At 41.4% G+C, this 23420-nt stretch overlaps 2 protein-coding genes across 3 annotated transcripts; both read left to right on the top strand.

The window, feature by feature from the left end:
- The first annotated feature begins 3408 nt into the window (after window positions 1-3408).
- LOC139282323 (nuclear factor 7, brain-like) lies at window positions 3409-8056 on the top strand. 2 transcript variants are annotated; one of them, XM_070901952.1, is made up of 2 exons: window positions 3409-3435; window positions 5374-8056. In XM_070901952.1, the coding sequence occupies exons 1-2, from the start codon at window positions 3409-3411 to the stop codon at window positions 6748-6750; spliced, it is 1404 nt and encodes a 467-aa protein (XP_070758053.1). In that variant the 3' UTR covers window positions 6751-8056. The 2 variants fall into 2 exon arrangements, with proteins under 2 accessions (XP_070758053.1, XP_070758054.1); XM_070901953.1 differs by lacking the exon at window positions 3409-3435 and having other exon boundaries at window positions 5136-8056.
- Window positions 8057-9686: 1630 nt separating this feature from the next.
- Window positions 9687-12589, top strand: LOC139282338 (nuclear factor 7, brain-like). Its single transcript, XM_070901984.1, has one exon. The coding sequence runs from the start codon at window positions 9907-9909 to the stop codon at window positions 11299-11301; it is 1395 nt and encodes a 464-aa protein (XP_070758085.1). The 5' UTR covers window positions 9687-9906; the 3' UTR covers window positions 11302-12589.
- The last annotated feature ends 10831 nt before the right edge of the window (window positions 12590-23420 follow it).

Below are 23420 nucleotides of genomic sequence, written 5' to 3'. Positions count from 1 at the left end.
GAAAACAGAGGGATTGGCCGTCGAACAGAAAAGGCATGTTTCACATTATGCAAACAGAAAATAGACTTGATTGATTTGTAGTTACACAAACACACTTTCCTTTAGTCTTCATACGATGTGATATTCTCAGGTCATGTCACGACCTCGCTTTTATTTCCACAACCTTAAACAATCGGTTCACCTTCATCACAAAAACTATTTTTTCAAACGTGCACAGAGGAGAAAACTTCAGGCTCTCACTCGAGGAGGCGCAGGAGCACGTCAACGTGTGTTTTTATGAGTTACATGTTCATGAGACAGTTAAAAAACCTCAGCAGGTCTTCATCAGGGTTCAGACGAGGGTTCAGAAGAGTCTTTTTATGTGTTCATTCAGGGGCGTGTCCTGATTGGCTGATTGGGACAACAGGTGGGAGATGAAGAGTGTCATTCAAACATAGTTATTGACTCAAATAAAAAATATACAACACAAAGATGTTTCACAAAAAGGTTGGTTTCTTCACTGAGGCCTGGACGTCGTTTCATCTCTACACCAAAGGCACACAAGGAGTTAATGAACTTTGAGGGACCTGACAGCCAAAGATAAGATGCACTGCTGTGTCACCAGATTAGACTCAACCTCATTGTTGCTGCACTAGGGCTGCAACTAACAATCATTTTGATTATCCATTAATTACTTTCTTGATTAATCGTCCATAAAATGCCACCAAATATCTGAAAAATGCCCGTCACTAGTTCCCAGACCGAAGGTGTCGTCTTTAAACTGCAACTAAACTGCTGTCACATGTAGTCAGGAGCTATTGTTGATTTATTTTTCCTGATTTCCATCTTCAATTTTCTTCTGTCAAGTCACTTAAACTTAACAGACTAAGAGTCTACAGCCTAAATGCTAACATTAACATACTAACATGCTCACAATGACAATGCTAACATGCTGTGCAGGTATGATGTTTACTATGTTCACCATCTTAGTTTATCATATTAGCATGCTAACATTTGGTATAAAGCCAAACCATTTTTGCCAAAATGCTTGAAATACTAGTTTTTGTTATTTCCTTAATGATTTGATTTAGGTTGACAGTAGTCTGTTGCCCTTTTATATAATATTTATTCTTATATGAAGCTCATGTCCACATGCTAACATGCTGATGTTCACCATCTCTCAGGTGTTAGCATGCTAACATATGCTAATTAGTAAAGTCCAGCTGAGGCTGATGAACGTCATCAGTTCTGCAGGTATTTGGTCATAAACCAAAGTGCTGGACACATGAACATGTCGACCTGATGGTGGCGCTAGATGAAGAGTCAGAGGATCACCAGAGTTACTACAGTTTACCTTGAGGGGACCATGAAGGTCTGAACCACATCTCATCACAATCCATCCATTTCACTCATAACCACAAATGTGAACCTCATGGTGGCGCTCGAGGAAGTCAGAGGATTCATCCTCTTGATGTACAAACTTTCATGACAATCAATCCACTAATCACTGAGATATTTCAGTCTGAACCAAAGTGGTGGACTAACATTGCCCTCCCTGGAGCCTAAAGGCAGCACTATTAACTTGCACTATAATGTTTTCTGTTAGGTTTCAGTAGGTGGCGCTCTTTTCTCATCTGTTCAGCTGCCGTCACTGTAACTGCTCATTCTAAATCACATCACGTCCTGCGTGCCACAGAGATTTCACCTGAGGCAAAAAAAAATGTCTTTAATCCCTTTTTCAATAACAAATAAAGGGATTTGAAGTTAGACTGGTGATTTATTTGTATCTTTAATCTGATAAAGAAAAGAGAATCCATTTTTTATTATTTAACCTACAACTCATCAAATGGGAATAAATTACTTTTAGGAAGTTATTCAATCCAAAAACGCTTAATTTACTTTGAGACCAATCATGGTCAGTGGTTTGTTTATTATTGTTTATTTATTCTTGGGTCGATAACTTTCTCATGAAGTCACATTTAAAGACCTACATATGGAAATGAAACTATGAACTTGATAATGTTGTGTGCTGCTTGTGTTTGCTGTTTCTGGGAGGCCTGGGCTCCATCCTGGTGCTCAGCCCTCTCATCCGACCTCTGACCTCTGCGACCGGGTTCAAAGCCCTCTCAGGGTGGTGTTCAGGGGTGACGGAGGACACGGTGATTTGAAGCTGCCAGCTCTAAATGTTTCCACATGCTTTGGACGTGTGAGAACCAAATCTGTGGGAAACCAGTCCCACGAACGAGTCCTCCAGGAAACGTCTGACATTACAAATACTATCACAGTATTTTCTTTATTAAACTCTTTTTTCGCCCTTTTAAAAATGTCATCAACAGAGCTGTGAATTCATGATATCTCGGTTTAAATGTAAATAATTCATGAAAACACCTATATGTTTTGAAAATGAGCCAAGAATCCAAAGGGGAAAACGTGGTGGTGGTTATAAACATAAAGACGTGATGTTGGTTCACATTTTGTTTTGCTCATGCTGGACGACTTGTAGAAATGATGAGTACGATGGACATTCACCGTGTAAAGACGCCGGATAGATTAATAACTACAGTTTCAGCTAAGAGGGGACATCTTCAAGCTTATTCCTGAGATTTGAAGATGCAACAACAAAACTAACATTTCCAGTTCAATCAAATGAATCTAATAAACTGAAAGTCATTACAGTCACGCTAACTGTTAGCTGGTGTTAGCTGATGGTGTTAGGTGATGTTACAGACACACAGTGGGAGCTTTGTTGCTTGCTAAGGTGAAGCAGCTGATGAAGACTGCTTGTTTGGTGGGTCAGGCAGCATGCTAACTAGATTAACATGTTGTTAGATGTTATTTGTAGCTAGCATGTTGTTAGCTGAGGATGTTAGCGAGTGGTGTTGTACACAGGAGGGCTGCGTTCAGTGTGAAGGGTGCAGGTGAAGAGGGGGAGGGTTGGTTATTGAGAGGCTCGCTGCACTTTTACACTCCCAGACAACTTCATATTGAAACCATTTTCTTTGGTAACACAGGTGAAGGGGCACGGAAAGTCTCTGGTAACAGAGGGGTCGCTCATTAGTGGCTGTTTGTGAGAGTAGTGGAGCTGGATAAACAGCGACGTAGATATAAAGCTGGGTCAGGCCTGCGAGTATCTGCTGTTTGCTTGGGTGAGAGTCGGATTTAAAGACACTTTAAATGTACGTGAGGTCAGAGTTAGAGAGTGGTGTCACCTGTCGGAGGGTCTGATGATCCGGTCAACACATCATTTAACATGAATACTGGGCTTCCACACCCAACTTTTAGTATGTTTCATCATGTGTATTAATACCTGATCACTCAGGGTGGTGAGATTTCCGCCTGGTCGACCTTCCACAAGTCAACACCGACGGGAAGACGGTCATTACCCACACTTCTGTCCAATCAGATGCTGTGTAAAAGCCAAATGTATTTATGAAAACAACCAAATCTCTGAGTGTCGCCCTCCTTTTACCGGCAGATAAACACACACACACACACACACACACACACACCTCTTCCTGGAAAGTATTGGTATTCGGTTATACATGTCCTGCAGCCGGAGCTTAGTCACGTCTAACAAATCACAACAAGTAAAGCTGTTACAGCTCGAGGGAAGGAGTGCACACACACACACACACACACACACACACACACACACACACACACACACACACAGCTGGTTTGTGTGTCTACATATTTTTTAAAAAATAGATTTCTACCAAAAATGAGCATTATGAAGATTGAAGATTCACTTTATTAGTGTCAGTCCGATTTCCAACATGGCTGCTGTCAAAAGAGCCAATATTAACTGAAGTGAGCTTGTTTTAATATTACTGCCAGTGGTGGAATGTAACTAACTACATTTACTCAAGTACTGTACTTATGTACACATTTGAGGTACTTGTACTTTACTTTACCACATCTCAGAGGGAAATATTGTACTTTTACTTACAGCTGAGGCTTTATTCTTTATTCTTCATTTGGATCCTCATTAGCTGCCGCAAAGTGGTCGCTAGTCTTCGGGGCTCCACACAAAAACAACAACAATGAAAACAAACAAACAATTTAAAATTACATTGATCGAGAACAAGAATGTTCCCTGGTACCCCCTCCCTACATGAGTACATGGTGCACAATATTACATGGTAATATGGAAATATGGAATGGAAACATGATAAAACTTTTCTACTTTATTCCTGGGCACCCGTTCCATGTAATGTTCTGTTGTCACCTACATCAGTGGTTCCCAACCTGGGGGTCCTGACCCCCATCATGGGCTGCCATAGCTCCATGAGGGGTCGTGAAGCTCTCTTGATTTTAAGGGTGTATTTTTAGATATATAAAATATAATATACATGTATTTAATTCATTTCTGAGAAGAAGACAACTAAATTTAAGGGTTATTTTAGAAGTTTTTATCTCTCTCTATTTATTATAAAGCCGGGCCGCTTGGACTATTAAAATATATGTATGATGGTGAAATTAAAAGAAAGTCATAACGCAGACATAGAGTTGTGTTTCTAAAGATAAAAGGAAAAATCGTCTGATGCATTTCAGTTAGTTTTACACAAACGTCCCGCATGTGTTGCACAGTCAATTTTTCTGTGCTGTTATTGTTTTTTATGCAATGAATATAATGAAATGTACATAAAGATATTTCAAAAGCAGAAGGCTACTTTTTCCCCTTTCTTGTAATTGTATGTGGGTGTGAGCGTGTATACGATGGTAAAATAGACGTCCCTTAAGAGAAAGTCTGGGAACCACTGACCTACACTGTCTCACAGTATCATCCAGGACATTCCATGGTACCATTCACCTTAGCTGCAGTATTCCTGGTACCTCTTACATTATTCCATGCGACCCATTCCATGGCACCCCTTATGGTACATACTACCCCATTCCCACAATATCCCCAGGATTTCACTATATTACTATATTTAAACTCCTCCATTACGTTCAAACTACATTCAAAGTACTTTTGAACATAAACACAGTATCAGCAGCCTGCTGCACACCATCAGTCTACATATCCAGCTATGAATCAGTTCTTTGGACTGAAACACACCGCTGTGTTACATGTGAAGCAGCAGCATTCAGCAGAGGAGGTCTGACAGAGCTCCGCCCCTCACCTGACTCACCTGAGACAAACCAGGAAACAGTCTGTTATTCTTCGTCACTAAAGAGAGACACACAGACCGAAGAACAGACGATCAGATTCACCTTCAGACCAAACTAACAACTTCCTCTGAGTGAGTTCAGCTCCAGGAGAGAGAAGTGGGAAACTACAACACCTGCTGACACTCCACACACTGAATGTGAGTTTGACTAAAAACAGGACTCAAAGTGAAAGTAAACTTCAGTGAAGTTCGTAGAGACAAAATGGCTTCCAGGTTAGAGGAGGATCTCTGCTGTGCGGTCTGTCATGAGGTCTTTAGAGACCCTGTTGTTCTGTCATGTAGCCACAGCTTCTGTAAAGACTGTCTGAAGAGCTGGTGGACAGACAAACCAACACACGAGTGTCCAGTTTGTAAGAGAAGATCTTCAAGGACTGAACCACCTTGTAACCTGGTGTTAAAGACGCTGTGTGAGGCCTTCTTACAGGAGAGAGGTCAGAGAGCTTCAGAGGCTCTCTGCTGTCTGCACTCTGAGAAACTCAGACTCTTCTGTCTGGACCATCAGCAGCCAGTGTGTCTCGTCTGCAGAGATTCAGAAAAACACACCAACCACAGATTCAGACCCATCGATGAAGCTGCAGGACAACACAAGAAGGAACTTCAGGAAACTCTGGAGCCCTTAAAGGAGAAGTTAAAGGTTTTTGAAGAAGTTAAAGTGAAGTTTGATGAAACAGCCGAACACATGAAGGTCCAGGCCCGACACACAGAGACGCAGATTAAGGAGCAGTTTAAGAAGCTTCACCAGTTTCTACAAGAGGAAGAGGAGGCCAGGATGGCTGCACTGAGGGAGGAAGAGGAGCAGAAGAGCCAGATGATGAAGGAGAAGATGGAGGCTCTGAGCAGAGAGATAGCAGCTCTTTCAGACACAGTCAGAGCCACAGAGGAGGAGCTGAGAGCTGAAGACGGCTCCTTCCTGCACAACTACAAGGCTGCAGTGGAAAGAGTCCAGCAGCGCCTCCTGCTGGATGATCCACAGCTGCCCTCAGGAGCTCTGATAGACCAGGCCAAACACCTGGGCAACCTGACCTTCAACATCTGGAACAAGATGAAGGAGATGGTCTCCTACACTCCTGTGATTCTGGACCCAAACACTGCTAATCCAGACCTCACCCTGTCTGAAGACCTGATCAGTGTGAGAGCAGGAGAGACACAGCAGCTTCCTGACAATCCAGAGAGGATTTATATATACTGGTCTGTCCTGGGCTCTGAGGGCTTTAACTCAGGGACTCACAGCTGGGACGTCGAGGTTGGAGACAGTACAGACTGGTTCCTGGGTGTGTTAGCAGAGTCTGTCCAGAGGAAGGAAGACATACTGTCTGGATTCTGGGGAATACTGTTCGTTAGAGGTGAATACTCAGCAGAGTCATCATCAGGTTCACTCACTGGTCTCCGAGTGCAGAAGAAGGTCCAGAGGATCAGAGTGAATCTGGACTGGAACAGAGGAAAGCTGTCGTTCTCTGATCCTGATACTAACACACACATACACACCTTCACACACACTTTCACTGAGAGGATGTTTCCATACATTAACACTGTGGATGAAGTGAGGATGAAGATCTCACCAGTGAAGGTCTGTGTGACAGTGGAACAGAGCAGTTAGAGATGAAGAGGATGATGATATTCAGGATGTTGTTTATTTCTTAAAGAGAAAAGTCTCTGAATTTAACCTGATCAGCTGCACCTGTCCTCCTGCTGACTCATCAGTCCAGAGATTTCTTTATTTTTCTTTCATTTGTTGTTTTTATTTTCTCTTTGTTGTTATTTAGTTGTTCTTTTCGACCTTTTCATATGTGAAATCATTTCACTTAGTTTCTGATGTTCATGTTTGGTTTGTTTAGCCTTTTAGCCTGAGCTAAAAGGCTAACTGGCTCTGTGAGGCTGTATTGGGCACAGCTAAATGCTAACATCAGCATGCTAACTTCCTCACAATGACAATGCTAACATGTTGATGTTTAGCAGGTATAATGTTTAACATGGTCACCATTTTAGTTTCGTGTGTTAGCATGCTAACGTCTGCTAATTAGCAGGAAACACAGCCGAGGCTGATGGGAATGTCATGAGTTTTGCATCTAACAGTTGTAGTAGAGACGTGCAGATTCCTGTGCAGCGTAATTCTGTTCAGATCCACAGGTCGGAGGATAAAATGATCGCAGCTGTGGTAACTTTTCATAGTTGTAAAATCCTTCCTCATAGTAAATATCATGACGATGACGATGGAATTAGACAGAGAGCTGTGCTGTGAAGAGATGCTGTGTGGACTTACTGTAAGTGTCTGTTGCTTATCTGAGGGAAGAAAGGTTTTATTTAATAAGAGCTATTTAATCTCTTTCACCTTAAAATATACATCTTAACTCCGCCTCCACACTGTACAGCAGTGTCACATGTATAATCTATACCTGTCGATTAATGGATTAGTCAATCGACAGAAAATAAATCAGCAATAATTCATTAATGATTTATTCCAACCAACCTCTGGTGTCAGCTTCTCAGTGTCTCTGTTTTATGTCTCAGTAATCTGGATATCTTTGTGTTTTGGGCTGCTGGTGGGACAAAACAAGACGTTAGAAGTCGTGGCCTCGGACTCTGGGAAGCTGTGATGGACGTCTGTCACTGTTTCCTCACATTTTATAGACAAACAATGAAGGTGAATAAATAAAGAAAATAATTATAATTGCAGCCCCAACGTGCTTTTTACAGTGATTCAGTGAAATCATATGAATCCAAGGTGCCATTTTCTATGATCTCACCAATAGCTCCAATTAAATACTGTACTGTACATATCTGATGTTTTTTCTGGACCCTAAAAACATTAACTCAAGGTCCACTTACCTTTTTCCTGGTCCAAGTTTGAAGAGTTTGAAGAATGTGCTTTTGTTAAATGATGTAATAAAGTTGTATTCATCTTATTTGTTGGACAATTATCTGCCTGAGAATGGAAAGTAAATGATAAACGGACTATCGCTTTTCAACCTTAACGGTTCCCAAAGCGCTTTACAGATCAGGTCAGGACACACACACACACACACACACACACACACACACACACACACACACACACACACACAGCTGGTTTGTGTGTCTACATATTTTAAAAAAAAATCGATTTCTACCAAAAATGAGCATTATGAAGATTCAAGATTCACTTTATTAGTGTCAGTCCGATTTCCAACATGGCTGCTGTCAAAAGAGCCAATATTAACTGAAGTGAGCTTGTTTTAATATTACTGCCAGTGGTGGAATGTAACTAACTACATTTACTCAAGTACTGTACTTATGTACACATTTGAGGTACTTGTACTTTACTTTACCACATCTCAGAGGGAAATATTGTACTTTTACTTACAGCTGAGGCTTTATTCTTTATTCTTCATTTGGATCCTCATTAGCTGCCGCAAAGTGGTCGCTAGTCTTTGGGGCTCCACACAAAAACAACAACAATGAAAACAAACAAACAATTTAAAATTACATTGATCGAGAACAAGAATGTTCCCTGGTACCCCCTCCCTACATGAGTACATGGTGCACAATATTACATGGTAATATGGAAATATGGAATGGAAACATGATAAAACTTTTCTACTTTATTCCATGTAATGTTCTGTTGTCACCTACATCAGTGGTTCCCAACCTGGGGGTCCTGACCCCCATCATGGGCTGCCATAGCTCCATGAGGGGTCGTGAAGCTCTTTTGATTTTAAGGGTGTATTTTTAGATATATAAAATATAATATACATGTATTTAATTCATTTCTGAGAAGAAGACAACTAAATTTAAGGGTTATTTTAGAAGTTTTTATCTCTCTCTATTTATTATAAAGCCGGGCCGCTTGGACTATTAAAATATATGTATGATGGTGAAATTAAAAGAAAGTCATAACGCAGACATAGAGTTGTGTTTCTAAAGATAAAAGGAAAAATCGTCTGATGCATTTCAGTTAGTTTTACACAAACGTCCCGCATGTGTTGCACAGTCAATTTTTCTGTGCTGTTATTGTTTTTTATGCAATGAATATAATGAAATGTACATAAAGATATTTCAAAAGCAGAAGGCTACTTTTTCCCCTTTCTTGTAATTGTATGTGGGTGTGAGCGTGTATACGATGGTAAAATAGACGTCCCTTAAGAGAAAGTCTGGGAACCACTGACCTACACTGTCTCACAGTATCATCCAGGACATTCCATGGTACCATTCACCTTAGCTGCAGTATTCCTGGTACCTCTTACATTATTCCATGCGACCCATTCCATGGCACCCCTTATGGTACATACTACCCCATTCCCACAATATCCCCAGGATTTCACTATATTACTATATTTAAACTCCTCCATTACGTTCAAACTACATTCAAAGTACTTTTGAACATAAACACAGTATCAGCAGCCTGCTGCACACCATCAGTCTACATATCCAGCTATGAATCAGTTCTTTGGACTGAAACACACCGCTGTGTTACATGTGAAGCAGCAGCATTCAGCAGAGGAGGTCTGACAGAGCTCCGCCCCTCACCTGACTCACCTGAGACAAACCAGGAAACAGTCTGTTATTCTTCGTCACTAAAGAGAGACACACAGACCGAAGAACAGACGATCAGATTCACCTTCAGACCAAACTAACAACTTCCTCTGAGTGAGTTCAGCTCCAGGAGAGAGAAGTGGGAAACTACAACACCTGCTGACACTCCACACACTGAATGTGAGTTTGACTAAAAACAGGACTCAAAGTGAAAGTAAACTTCAGTGAAGTTAGTAGAGACAAAATGGCTTCCAGGTTAGAGGAGGATCTCTGCTGTGCGGTCTGTCATGAGGTCTTTAGAGACCCTGTTCTTCTGTCATGTAGCCACAGCTTCTGTAAAGACTGTCTGAAGAGCTGGTGGACAGAGAAACCAACACACGAGTGTCCAGTTTGTAAGAGAAGATCTTCAAGGACTGAACCACCTTGTAACCTGGTGTTAAAGACGCTGTGTGAGGCCTTCTTACAGGAGAGAGGTCAGAGAGCTTCAGAGGCTCTCTGCAGTCTGCACTCTGAGAAACTCAGACTCTTCTGTCTGGACCATCAGCAGCCAGTGTGTCTCGTCTGCAGAGATTCAGAAAAACACACCAACCACAGATTCAGACCCATCGATGAAGCTGCACGACAACACAAGAAGGAACTTCAGGAAACTCTGGAGCCCTTAAAGGAGAAGTTAAAGGTTTTTAAAGAAGTTAGAGTGAAGTTTGATCAAACAGCAGAACACATGAAGGTCCAGGCCCGACACACAGAGACGCAGATTAAGGAGCAGTTTAAGAAGCTTCACCAGTTTCTACGAGAGGAAGAGGAGGCCAGGATGGCTGCACTGAGGGAGGAAGAGGAGCAGAAGAGCCAGATGATGAAGGAGAAGATGGAGGCTCTGAGCAGAGAGATAGCAGCTCTTTCAGACACAGTCAGAGCCACAGAGGAGGAGCTGAGAGCTGAAGACGGCTCCTTCCTGCTCAACTACAAGGCTGCAGTGGAAAGAGTCCAGCAGCGCCCCCTGCTGGATGATCCACAGCTGCCCTCAGGAGCTCTGATAGACCAGGCCAAACACCTGGGCAACCTGACCTTCAACATCTGGAACAAGATGAAGGAGATGGTCTCCTACACTCCTGTGATTCTGGACCCAAACACTGCTGGTTCAGGCCTCAGCCTGTCTGAAGACCTGATCAGTGTGAGAGCAGGAGAGAGACAGCAGCTTCCTGACAATCCAGAGAGGATTTATGGATACTGGTCTGTCCTGGGCTCTGAGGGCTTTAACTCAGGGACTCACAGCTGGGACGTCGAGGTTGGAGACAGTACAGGCTGGGAACTGGGTGTGTTAGCAGAGTCTGTCCAGAGGAAGGGACTCATGTGGTCTGGATTCTGGGGAATACAGTTCTTTGGAGGTAAATACTCAGCTTGGTCACCATCAGGTTCACCCACTGGTCTCCAAGTGCAGAAGAAGGTCCAGAGGATCAGAGTGAATCTGGACAGGAATGGACGAAAGCTGTCGTTCTCTGATCCTGATACTAACACACACATACACACCTTCACACACACTTTCACTGAGAGGATGTTTCCATACATTAACACTGAGGATAAAGTGAGGATGAAGATCTCACCAGTGAAGGTCTGTGTGACAGTGGAACAGAGCAGTTAGAGATGAAGAGGATGATGATATTCAGGATGTTGTTTATTTCTTAAAGAGAAAAGTCTCTGAATTTAACCTGATCAGCTGCACCTGTCCTCCTGCTGACTCATCAGTCCAGAGATTTCTTTATTTTTCTTTCATTTGTTGTTTTTATTTTCTCTTTGTTGTTATTTAGTTGTTCTTTTCGACCTTTTCATATGTGAAATCATTTCACTTAGTTTCTGATGTTCATGTTTGGTTTGTTTAGCCTTTTAGCCTGAGCTAAAAGGCTAACTGGCTCTGTGAGGCTGTATTGGGCACAGCTAAATGCTAACATCAGCATGCTAACTTCCTCACAATGACAATGCTAACATGTTGATGTTTAGCAGGTATAATGTTTAACATGGTCACCATTTTAGTTTCGTGTGTTAGCATGCTAACGTCTGCTAATTAGCAGGAAACACAGCCGAGGCTGATGGGAATGTCATGAGTTTTGCATCTAACAGTTGTAGTAGAGACGTGCAGATTCCTGTGCAGCGTAATTCTGTTCAGATCCACAGGTCGGAGGATAAAATGATCGCAGCTGTGGTAACTTTTCATAGTTGTAAAATCCTTCCTCATAGTAAATATCATGACGATGACGATGGAATTAGACAGAGAGCTGTGCTGTGAAGAGATGCTGTGTGGACTTACTGTAAGTGTCTGTTGCTTATCTGAGGGAAGAAAGGTTTTATTTAATAAGAGCTATTTAATCTCTTTCACCTTAAAATATACATCTTAACTCCGCCTCCACACTGTACAGCAGTGTCACATGTATAATCTATACCTGTCGATTAATGGATTAGTCAATCGACAGAAAATAAATCAGCAATAATTCATTAATGATTTATTCCAACCAACCTCTGGTGTCAGCTTCTCAGTGTCTCTGTTTTATGTCTCAGTAATCTGGATATCTTTGTGTTTTGGGCTGCTGGTGGGACAAAACAAGACGTTAGAAGTCGTGGCCTCGGACTCTGGGAAGCTGTGATGGACGTCTGTCACTGTTTCCTCACATTTTATAGACAAACAATGAAGGTGAATAAATAAAGAAAATAATTATAATTGCAGCCCCAACGTGCTTTTTACAGTGATTCAGTGAAATCATATGAATCCAAGGTGCCATTTTCTATGATCTCACCAATAGCTCCAATTAAATACTGTACTGTACATATCTGATGTTTTTTCTGGACCCTAAAAACATTAACTCAAGGTCCACTTACCTTTTTCCTGGTCCAAGTTTGAAGAGTTTGAAGAATGTGCTTTTGTTAAATGATGGTTTGTAATGATGTAATAAAGTTGTATTCATCTTATTTGTTGGACAATTATCTGCGTGAGAATGGAAAGTAAATGATAAACGGACTATCGCTTTTCAACCTTAACGGTTCCCAAAGCGCTTTACAGATCAGGTCAGGACACACACACACACACACACACACACACACACCAACAGAGACAGAAACCATCCAGCTGGTTAATGGGATGGCGGACCAACCAGCTGGTTAAGCCCATGAAGGCAGTGAAGAGTTGCTGCTGAACTGGGCCGAGCTGTTGTAACGTCCTCCGCTCCTCATCATCACCACAGAAACACATGCTGGCATATTCACACAAGTTAAACTGATAAAACTTTAACACAAACATACATTCACGTCTTAGCAACACACCGTCACACATACACTTGCAGAAAAAAGACATATGTAAAGCACACAGAGAGTCAGGCAGTTATATTATCACACGAGAGGAGGGAGTGAAAGAAAGGGCATCATATTACTTCGACTCCATACATGAAGTATGCTGGCTTTACCTCTTGATGTGTCCCCTGAAGGTGGTCGTCCCACCCTCCCTAAAATGAACCCGGGGGGCAGGGTGCTGGATTTACTGTACCCTCAAACACACATGGTGCTGATTTAGCTTGACCTGCACACAAAACCCGAGTCAGATTTATTTATAGAGATCAACACGCTGGTTTGTCAGCGACTGAAATCATCACACAACGTTTTTATAATCGAGACCAGAGGTTGAATGTGTGAGTTTGAGCTGGTGGAGTCAAAATGTACTGCAGACACTTGTAACACTTGTAAAAGTACAAAAGTATTAACATCAAAATACTCACATAAAGTACAAGTACCTCAAAATTGTACTTAAAGTACATTACTTGAGTAAATGTACTTACTTTGCACTGCTGTAATCAGCTGTGTGCAGTAATGTAATGTTGTTTACCTGCTCACAACAGGAGAAATGTGTTTTTATGTGAGTTGTTGTTTTGATGAACATGAGGTAGAGTTGTGTTTAATGGTGTGTGTGTGTGTACTGTGTGTACTGTGTGTACTCTGCGTACTGTATGTGTGTGTTTGACAGTCTTTCATTGTACATGGCAGGTCACACCATCGTGTAACAGGATCCTCCCGGAGCTCAGGCTGATTTGGAGAACAATGCAGGAGGTGTAACACGTCCACACAGTTTTTTAACTGAGCAGGCGGCTCGAGCGCCTCCGTCAACTATAATACGCTGTGAAACTCACACAGAGGAATCTTTCTATAACGCAAAGCAAAACCGTTGGAGTCAAAATGCTTAAAATACATTTAAATAGAAAGCCGACATTACTGACAAACTGTACGAATGCTTATGTGACATTTTCCCACCTGAAAGAATAAATAAAAATGATCTTCAGTGGCTTCACTCATACCAGCGTTAACTGACAGCTGAAGATCGCAGCCCAGCCCACAGCTTACATATCCGCAGCTGATCTCGTGCCTTTTACACTCAAAACAGAAATGCTTCAAATTAAATGGGGGGTGTCTGATAAAAATGCAAGATAAATGCATAGATATAAAATAACACATTTAAATAAGTGGGCAATTACATATTAATATCCTCTGTGCCACATTAGCATGCTAACATGTGCTAATTAGCAAAGTCCAGCTGAGGCTGATGAATGTCATTAGTTCTGCTGGTTTTAGGTCATAAACTAAACTATTGGACACATTAACATGTTGACCTTGAGAGGAAATAACCAGCTCAGGGAGGGAGGCCACGAGGAGATTCACATCAAACTAATGTTCACGCAAAAGAACAGCCGGGTGGTGAAATCAGCACAGGTGTGTGGTTCACATGGAGGCGCTGCAGAGTGGATGTCGGCTGTGGGTTTGCATACATTTGCCTGTTATCACTCACTGATCAAAGGCTGATGACGATGATGATGCGTTCAGATGAGGTCTGCTGATGTAACAGACACAGGAGGGAACAAAGATTACATCCACGTCAGAGTGACGGCTGATTTATAGTTTTTAGAGACTGAGAGAGAGACAGAGAGCGAGCCTCCATCATTGCCATTCAGGAAATTCCCATCATTCCTCAGTAATTCCTCCTCTCGTTGCTCGTCTTTCTCTCTCTAAATACAGCCTCCCTCTGTCCCTCTTCTCGTCCCCTCCTCCTTGTCAACACTGCGTCTGTCTTCCACCTCTCACCCTTAACCTCTGACCCTCAGTCTGACTTAATAACAGGAAGTGATCGACTCCCTGCTGCGGTGGGAAGAAAAACCAGGCGAGGACAGCGTCGTCCCTGGCAACGTCTAACTGATGTCACACTAAAGAGCAGATAGACGTCCAGAACAACCGAAATACAAGTCACAGGTAGATTCAAGTAGAGACGAAGTGATTAATCCTTTAAGTCATTTTTTCATTTTTTCAGCTGTTGGAAAAACTAAAGCATCTAAACAAACACAACTTTGCATTCACGCCAACAATGGTTCATTTTTTGTGCTTTCTCTTCCATCTTAAAATCAAACAAATAGACGTGGAGACTGAGAATTTTCCCACCAAGAAGCAACAACCTGTTTTCATCATATGCATCTGTAGAGCGTGTATTCGTACTTGTGAGTAAGCCCCCCCCCCCCACCTTAAAGTCAGTCAGTGACTCACTTTAAAGAAAAGAACGAGCAGTGGAAGAAGAGGCACCGTCACGGGAAACATTCAGGCTGCTGAACAGATTTCACAGAACAGCTGAGTTTCTATAGCGACAAATTAAAACTCACATTCATAAATAAAAGAAGCGGCAAGTATGTATAGATTTCTAGGCTGTTATATTAGCTAAATTAAAAGCATCTGAGTCCATCAAATGTTTATTGAGAGAACTGTGCAAGAATCCCAGTGTGCTTGTCCTCTGTATCTGTGCTAATAAAGTAACTGGAATATTGGATAGTGTCACAAGTTAATAAAACCAGTAACACCAGATACACCTTCATAGTAACATGGATCAGGTGTTACGAAGCAACAAGTCGTTGTATGTTAAGACGTCAGTGAGTTTGTATGTAAAGAAATTAAAAATATGAGAAACCAAACTGAGCTCTGTGCTGCAGAACACAGTCAGTTTTTACCTGTTTTGGATGGTTTCTATCACTCAATCACCCAATCGGGAGAGAGACACTACTGAGCAAACCCAGAAACTTGAGACGTTTTTGGCAATTGTCATTCTTGAAATACATCCACGTTAGTTTGTGAATAAATAAACCAAAATAAATAGCTGACAAACAGTTAATCAGAAGTTACTCAAAGTTAAACAAGAGCCACCGGTTAAAAAACTACTCAATGAACCAAATTCATTCTTCTAAACTTCGACCCTCCTCATGGAAACACATCTACGTTCATCTCTACTGTAAACGTCTGATAAACAGATGGAGAGGCAGAGGAACCGTAAGATAACAATATCTATAAAATACATAACGTGGGGGAGGGGTCATTCCAACATGGCTGACAGTGTCCGTTAGAAGGAGAAGAGCTTCATGAAATGGATTCATTCTTTTGCTCGCTTATTAAAAACGTGTTGATAGGTTTGTATGATGACATGGAAAACTCACCTTTCATCTGAGTGTGAGAGTAAAAGGAGGCGAGCAGGTGGGGGGTCACTCAGGTGTAACAGAGGGATAACAGAGGGCTAACAGAAGGCTAACAGAAGGCTAACAGAGGGCTAACAGAGGGCTAACAGAAGGCTAACAGAAGGCTAATAGAAGGCTAACAGAGGGCTAACAGAAGGCTAACAGAGGGCTAACAGTGCTTTCACTGTTATTGAAGACTGTATGATCGTGTTACTGCAGACGCTTCGTCAAACTTCCCACTATTATGAAGTGAAACTGCTGAAGAGGCCGCTGTGTTACCGCGGCAACGCCTCACTTTCATTCACACACACACACACACACACACACACACACCAGTGGTGGAAGAAGTACTCAGATCTTTTACTTGAGTAAAAATAATAATACCACAGTGTGGAAATAAGTCCTGCATTCAAAATCTTAAGTATTAGCAACAAAGTATACTTAAAGTACCAGAGTACCAAAAGTAAAAGTACTCAGCTCTTTTCAGAATATTATATATTATATTACTGTGTTATAATTATTGATGCATTAGTGTTAATGTTGCAAATGGTAAAGATGGAGTACTTTATGTACTGCAGGGCGGTTTAATCTACAATAATACATCATCATTCATTGATTATATTTGGATTTAATAATCTGAATCTGCAAAGTACCTGATAACTAGCGTTGTCAAATAAATGTAGTAAAGTAGAAGTATACAGTAGCATAAATTGGAAATACTCAAGTAAAGTACAAGTACCTCATAGCTGTGTAAATGAATGTAGATACGTTCCACCACCTACACACACACAGAAACACAGATTGACATATAGACCCATAAACCTATAATCACATGCTGAGTCTCTCTCTCACACACACACACACACACACACACACACACACACACACACACACACACAGTACTTACATGTACACTTTCACTGTCTTATGCTTTCTCTCTCTCTCTCACACACACACACACACACACAGTACTTACATGTACACTTTCACTGTCTTATGCTTTCTCTCTCTCACACACACACACACACACACACACACACACACACACACACAGTACTTACATGTACACTTTCACTGTCTTATGCTTTCTCTCTCTCACACACACACACACACACACACACACACACACACACGCTGCGTTGAGAGGCGTCCCGGTCGTTACTGTGTCCTTTAATCCAGCTAAGCAGCTTTACAAAGTTGGGGAGGCGGTCAAGGTGTCTCTCTCGGAGACTCTGTGTTGGCTGGTTGGAGTCTCGTCTACAGGTCGGGTCAGTGTGGGACTCCACTGTGACTCAACCCAGTGTTTTTGTTTGAATGAGGAGACACACACATATACAAGCCATCGCACACAAACTGTATTGTACATTATTGCTGAAGGTACAATTGAAGCAGGAAAGCTGATGACTGAACATGGAGAAGAGACAAACACTGTGGCTTTTATAGTTTTTCTTCTTCTTCTTCTTGTTCCAAAGATGACACATTAACACGTCCTCATTGTTCCCAAAAACATCTACAGGACCCTGGAGCACAGATGTAAATCATTGTTTTATAATGAATGAGAAACGAAAACATGATGTAACTTCTTGTGAAATACATAAAACAACAGTTTTGGTGAAGTGAGTCATTGTCATCGGACACACACTGTTTGACTCTACAACACTCTGTTTTAACCATTCAACACAACATACTACAGCTAGTACAACTACTATAAAAACTACAAATACTCCCTCTCCCACTGCGACTACATCTAAATCTACTTCTATTATTATATACAGTATATATACTACAGATGCTTTGTTTTAATGTTAAAGCTGGTGGAGCACATTTTATTTAACTACTTACTTTATATATTGTTGGGTAGTTTAATCTATCAAAGTAGCATACAATTGAAATACTAAAGAAAAGTAAAAGTACCTCAAAGGACAGGACTTGAGTAAATGTACTTTGTTACTTTCCACCACTGAGAAATGGCCTCAGAGAAAGTTACTGGATTCATATTTTTGAGTTCTTCAGCAGAAAAGTTCAAAGGCTCCGGACCGTAAAGGTCTGTCATTGAGACGGATGCAGCCAGAGGCTCCCAGTAACACTGGTATGCAGCTCCTCAGAAACTGGGTTGACTGGCCCGAGCGCTTCTCTCTAAAGGAGCTTTTTGTTTGAGTAGATGCTAAAATTTCAAACGTTTTGCAGGTGTCCTGTAATTAAAATACCTGAGTCTGTTCTCTGCTGCTGTAAAAGAAGAGAAACGTGTCACTGATAGCAGCAGGCTTTGTCTTCATCCTGTCAATGAAGGATTTTAACAAAGCTATCAGGATATATCCTTACAGAGACAGGTGTTGCTGGACAGCTGAATCTGAATTCATTTGAGAGGTTTGTCATTTATCATTTTGCTCTCATTGGTGAAGACTACACTATGTGTAGTGTCTCGACTGAGGCTTCCTGGCTGATGTCTCCTCCAAAGCTGAAAATAAAACGACTTTGAAACCAATAACAATCCAATCTCTGCAGATTTTTACCTTCCGAGAAGAAAATATATATCCCTTTAAAGGAATAGTTTGACACTTGCCAAAAGTTGGTTCAGAAGATTGTTACCACTCTCATGTGTGTGTATTAAGTATGGCGCTAGCACCAGGAGGCCATGAGTTTGTTCAAAGATCTGAAATACTGACCAGCACCTTCTGGTTCATTTCATTTGTACACCAGAGAAAAACTCTGTGAGGCTGATAAGTGTGTTAGCATGCTAACATTTGCTAATTAGCACTAAACACAAAGTGCAGCTGAGGCTGATGGGAATGTCATTAGTTTTGCAGGTTTTTGGTGATAAACCAAAGTACTGGATATATTAAAACTTGACCAGATGATGGAACAATCTAGGAACAATGAATGTCAAAAAGTTGGGCCAGTCTGTCTATAATCTTAATCATAATAATCATAATGAACTATTTACATAGCATATATCAAAACTGGAGCTTACGTTGTGCTTTACAAAAGACAAAAAGAAACAGAAAAACATGCATATAAAATCATATACAGTACTGTTTACACTACATAACTCATTTATACACATCTGTTTATATACGGATGAAACAAATGAGATACAACTTGTTGATTATTGAACTTTAGAGGTGTTTGTAAGTGTATCATGCAGCACTGCAGTGAGCCAAGCTAGCTGTTTCCCCCTGCTAACAGTATTTATGCTAAGCTAGGCTAATCACCTCCTGGCTCTAGCATCATATTTAGCATACATACATGAGAGTGGTATCAATCTTCTCATCTAACTCTCAGCAGGAAAACAGATATGTTGGAACTGTTCCTTTGATTCATGCATCTGCAGTTATTTTACTTTCACATTCGTTTCCTCGACAGAGCCTCATTTCTTTGTTGATGGTTGATGAGAAGTGGAAACAAAAACAAAAGTAAAGTCAGGTACCTTTGAAAACATGTATTTCTTTTGTCCTTGGATCATGTGGGGGTGTGTGTGTGTGTGTGTGCATTATGGGAACACACACCGCAGCTGCCGGCCTCCCTGACTACCAGCCATCAAACAAAAAAAATCCTTTTCAAAACCAACCTCAGGAACCAGCGGAGAGATGATTAAATTCTCCATGCGAGGAGTTCAAAAGCAATAAAAAATGAAATGAAAACATGGGTGGTGTGCAACACAAAGACCTCATTGTTGCCGGGCAAAGGAATGCCTGTGTGTGTGTGTGTGTGTGTGTGTGTGTGTGTGTGTGTGTGTGACTGTGGGCAGAGGCCGGGAGGAATTTGAGTTTTTGCATGGAGACAAAAGGTGGCCTATGACGGGAAGAGACGAGGGAAAGAGAGGCAGCGAGGATGAGGCACAGAGAGGGAAACAGAGAAAGAAAGCAGGAAAGAGACAGAAGCTGTTTCTGTCATGCTAACACTTTAGCATACATTGCGTTAGCTTTGGTAAAGTAAGGTCTTTAAAACTCACTAATAGAGTAAAGTAATGTGAAAGGAGCCATTGAATCTGCAGCACTACAAAGCTTGTTAGCCTCTTTTAGCTCTTTATTTTGGTTTTACAAGCACTTTATTTACTGAGTGGTTCCGTCTCAATACTCTCATCAACCTCATGTCCAACAGCAAGCAGCTGTATTCAGTAAGAAAAAACAAGACTAAGAGGCTGCAGCCATGCTAGCAGGCCTGTGAGGCTAAATGCTAATGTCAGTATGCTAATATGCAGTGACAATGCCAGCATGTTGCTGTAACCAGGTATAATGTTTACCATGTTCACCATCGTAGTTTATGTGTTTGCATGCTAACATTTGCTAATTAGCGCTAAACACAAAGCTGATGGGAACTGGACACATTAAAAGTTTTGTCATACTTCATGACTTTAAACCACATGGTTCTCCGTCGTTTGAGCTTTGACTGAAGCTCCACCCGCTGTTTATCTCCAACTTCTAATATTCACAGAACAGTAGAGGATGGAGAGAAGCAGTTCACATTTGGATGGAAACCTGTCGTATGATTTCTGTCATGCAGACTTAGCCCTCCCAAATTCCAAATAAGTCCATTTTGAATTCTGTTATTGGACTTTTATTACGGTTTGTTTGTAAGAGGTCTAACAGGGAGTTCAAGTCTAACTGACCCCAGTCATAAATAGCATCACACTGTAGGATAAGCTGTACATTGATGTACAATGAATATTTGCTCATGTGACATATAAAACATGAAAAATGTCCTTATTTGGAATAATAACTTTGCTTTATGATCATTTCTGTATTTTGTCACCTTCATGAAATGTGCAAATGTGTGCTTTTCTACATATTTGGTTTTATATTATATGGCGCTAGCTCCATCCTTAATAATGTTTAGAGAAAAAACAATTGGTCCTTTTTTTTTTTTCTCATTATCAAACATACATCAGGTCAGTGGGCCCCAAACAGGAAGTAAAGCCAAAGTCAACAAAACACAAACGTTGAGAAGGTATAAAGAGCAGAAAATGAAGATGAATGGAGATCTAAGGGCTTCAGCATGAGTGCTGATGTTACGGGGCAGCGATCAAGTCATGTATATAAACATACACACACTTATCCATCAGCCTGCAAAGTCTTAGCTTACACACACACAACCTCATTTCCTGTAATCCCTCGTCACCTGACCTCTGACCTTTGTGAGGGTGTTGACAGATTTAAGACCCCCAACTTCCTCCGTGTCTGCGTGATGTGTTTTGTAAAGGGGTCTCATTCCACAGTCGTGGAGAGACACTTTTAAAACCGATTACATCAAACTAAGTACTAAAAACGTCATGAACATGATTTCTTCTTCAGGTTTAAAAAGACAAAGTAAATTACATGCAGGTTATCTCAGTCAATTTCAAAATGTGAAGACAAAATCTGATAACTGAGGAAAATAACGTCACCCTGAATTCAAGTGATATTTAAAAAAAACTCAAATATTTGTTTAATGAGCCTGTGATGTGAAACAGATGTGTATAGTTTTAAATATGGTAGTTTTGAATGTATTCAGTGTATCAACTGGTGCTAAATGATCTCTGCATTATATGGCGGTTTAAAGAGGCTCTTTCACCTCCATGGATGAGGAAAAGTTAATAATAGAAACATCAGACGTGGCTTTTAATGTCACTCAGTGGAGCGAACAAGCAGATGCAAATTTGGACGCATATCAGAAACACATGATGTGCGATAACAACAGTTATCATGTGTTGACTTCAGAGTTTCCTTTTTAGAGAAACGTGGTCAAAAGAGAACAGCAAATTACATTTACCTGGATTTCCACTAACACCTATTTCCTTTTACTTCCTCTTTTCACATGCAAATCAGAGTAGCAGGAAGAAAGAAGACATTTGTCCGGGTGCAAACCATCAGAAGGAAACAGTCAAACTGATGCATGCTGGGTACTTTCAGATGACGTCGATGACACCGAGGTCAGAGACAGAGCAGAGACAGAGAGAGAGACAGAGAGAGACAGACAGAGACAGAGAGAGAGACAGACAGAGACAGAGACAGAGGCAGAGAGAGAGGCAGAGAGAGAGACAGACAGAGACAGAGAGAGAGACAGAGAGAGAGACAGACAGAGAGAGAGACAGAGAGAGAGACAGACAGAGACAGAGAGAGAGACAGAGAGAGAGACAGACGGAGACAAAGACAGACACAGAGACAGAGACAGAGACAGAGAGAGAGACAGAGAGATGTTGAAATGTTCTTTGAGATGCTCAGAGGGTAAAAGACAAACGATGGAAGACCTCATAGAGAAAACATTCTGCCTGGTGCAACACGTTTTGGAAATTCCCATAAATGTTCAGAGAGACACACACACACCCACACACACACACACACACACACGCACACACACACACACACACACACACACACACACACACACACGCACACACACACACCCATACACACCCACACACACACACACACACACCCACACACACCCACACACACCCACACACACATCCTGTGTGTGTGTGTGTGTGTGTGGGTGTGTGTGGGCACATGTATAAGCCAAAGATTGTCAAAACAAACCCAGATGAGAAAGGATGACTATATGTTATGATGTAATTATGTGATTAATAATGCAGTTATTACATGTATGCACACACATGAATAAGCACACTGTATCTCTGAGCAGCAGCTGCTGAGGAGGCCTGAAGGGACGCAGCTACACTGAAGCTGCTCAGCATCCAGCAGCAGCAGAGCGTACGTACCCAGGAGGAGCCGGATGAAAGGGAAGCAAGGAACTCCAGTTTAAAAAGGTGTTTGAGAACTTCAAAACTGCACTTTAACCTTCGTCTGTGCTTGTTTCTACCTGAACAAACTGCAAATTCATTGCAAAGTTAATGTTCATGTTGTAGCTCAATGTTATTTTAGCTAGTTTATATACTGTCGCGTAGTTATTCCCCAACAATGAATACTTTAAGATTATTGGATATAACCTTGATCTGAAAAGTAATTACTGTCAGATAAATGAAGTGGAGTAGAAAATTATAAGTACAGTAACTTGAGTAAATGTACTCCATGTACACCACTGGATTGAACCTGTGTGTGTGTGTGTGTGTGTGTGAAATGGGAGTAAAAGGTGACGTTTGAATATGTGTTTGTGCTGGAACTTGTGTGTGTTCGTATTCGTCAGTGTTTGGCGTCGCCTGCGAGTGTTTTTCCCTGCAGCTCAGAGGCCGACAGGCAGCAGCTTGTCTCTGTATGAATGTCAACAACACACACACACACACACACACACACACACACACACA

Source organism: Enoplosus armatus, chromosome 3 (genome assembly GCF_043641665.1).
Source record: "Enoplosus armatus isolate fEnoArm2 chromosome 3, fEnoArm2.hap1, whole genome shotgun sequence".
Classification (NCBI taxonomy): domain Eukaryota; kingdom Metazoa; phylum Chordata; class Actinopteri; order Centrarchiformes; family Enoplosidae; genus Enoplosus; species Enoplosus armatus.
Note: the sequence above shows the minus strand (reverse complement) of the source record. Positions and strands in the feature narration are given on the sequence as shown.

What these genes read in the sequence shown, in the direction of transcription:
- LOC139282323 (XM_070901952.1), top strand. Translation starts at nt 3,409, where the DNA reads ATGAAAACAACCAAATCTCTGAGTGTC. An exon ending in CAACCAAATCTCTGAGTGTC is followed by an intron (nt 3,436 to 5,373) that starts GCCCTCCTTTTA and finishes TCCAGGTTAGAG; the next exon opens with GAGGATCTCTGCTGTGCGGT.
- LOC139282338 (XM_070901984.1), top strand. Translation starts at nt 9,907, where the DNA reads ATGGCTTCCAGGTTAGAGGAGGATCTCTGCTGTGCGGTCTGTCATGAG.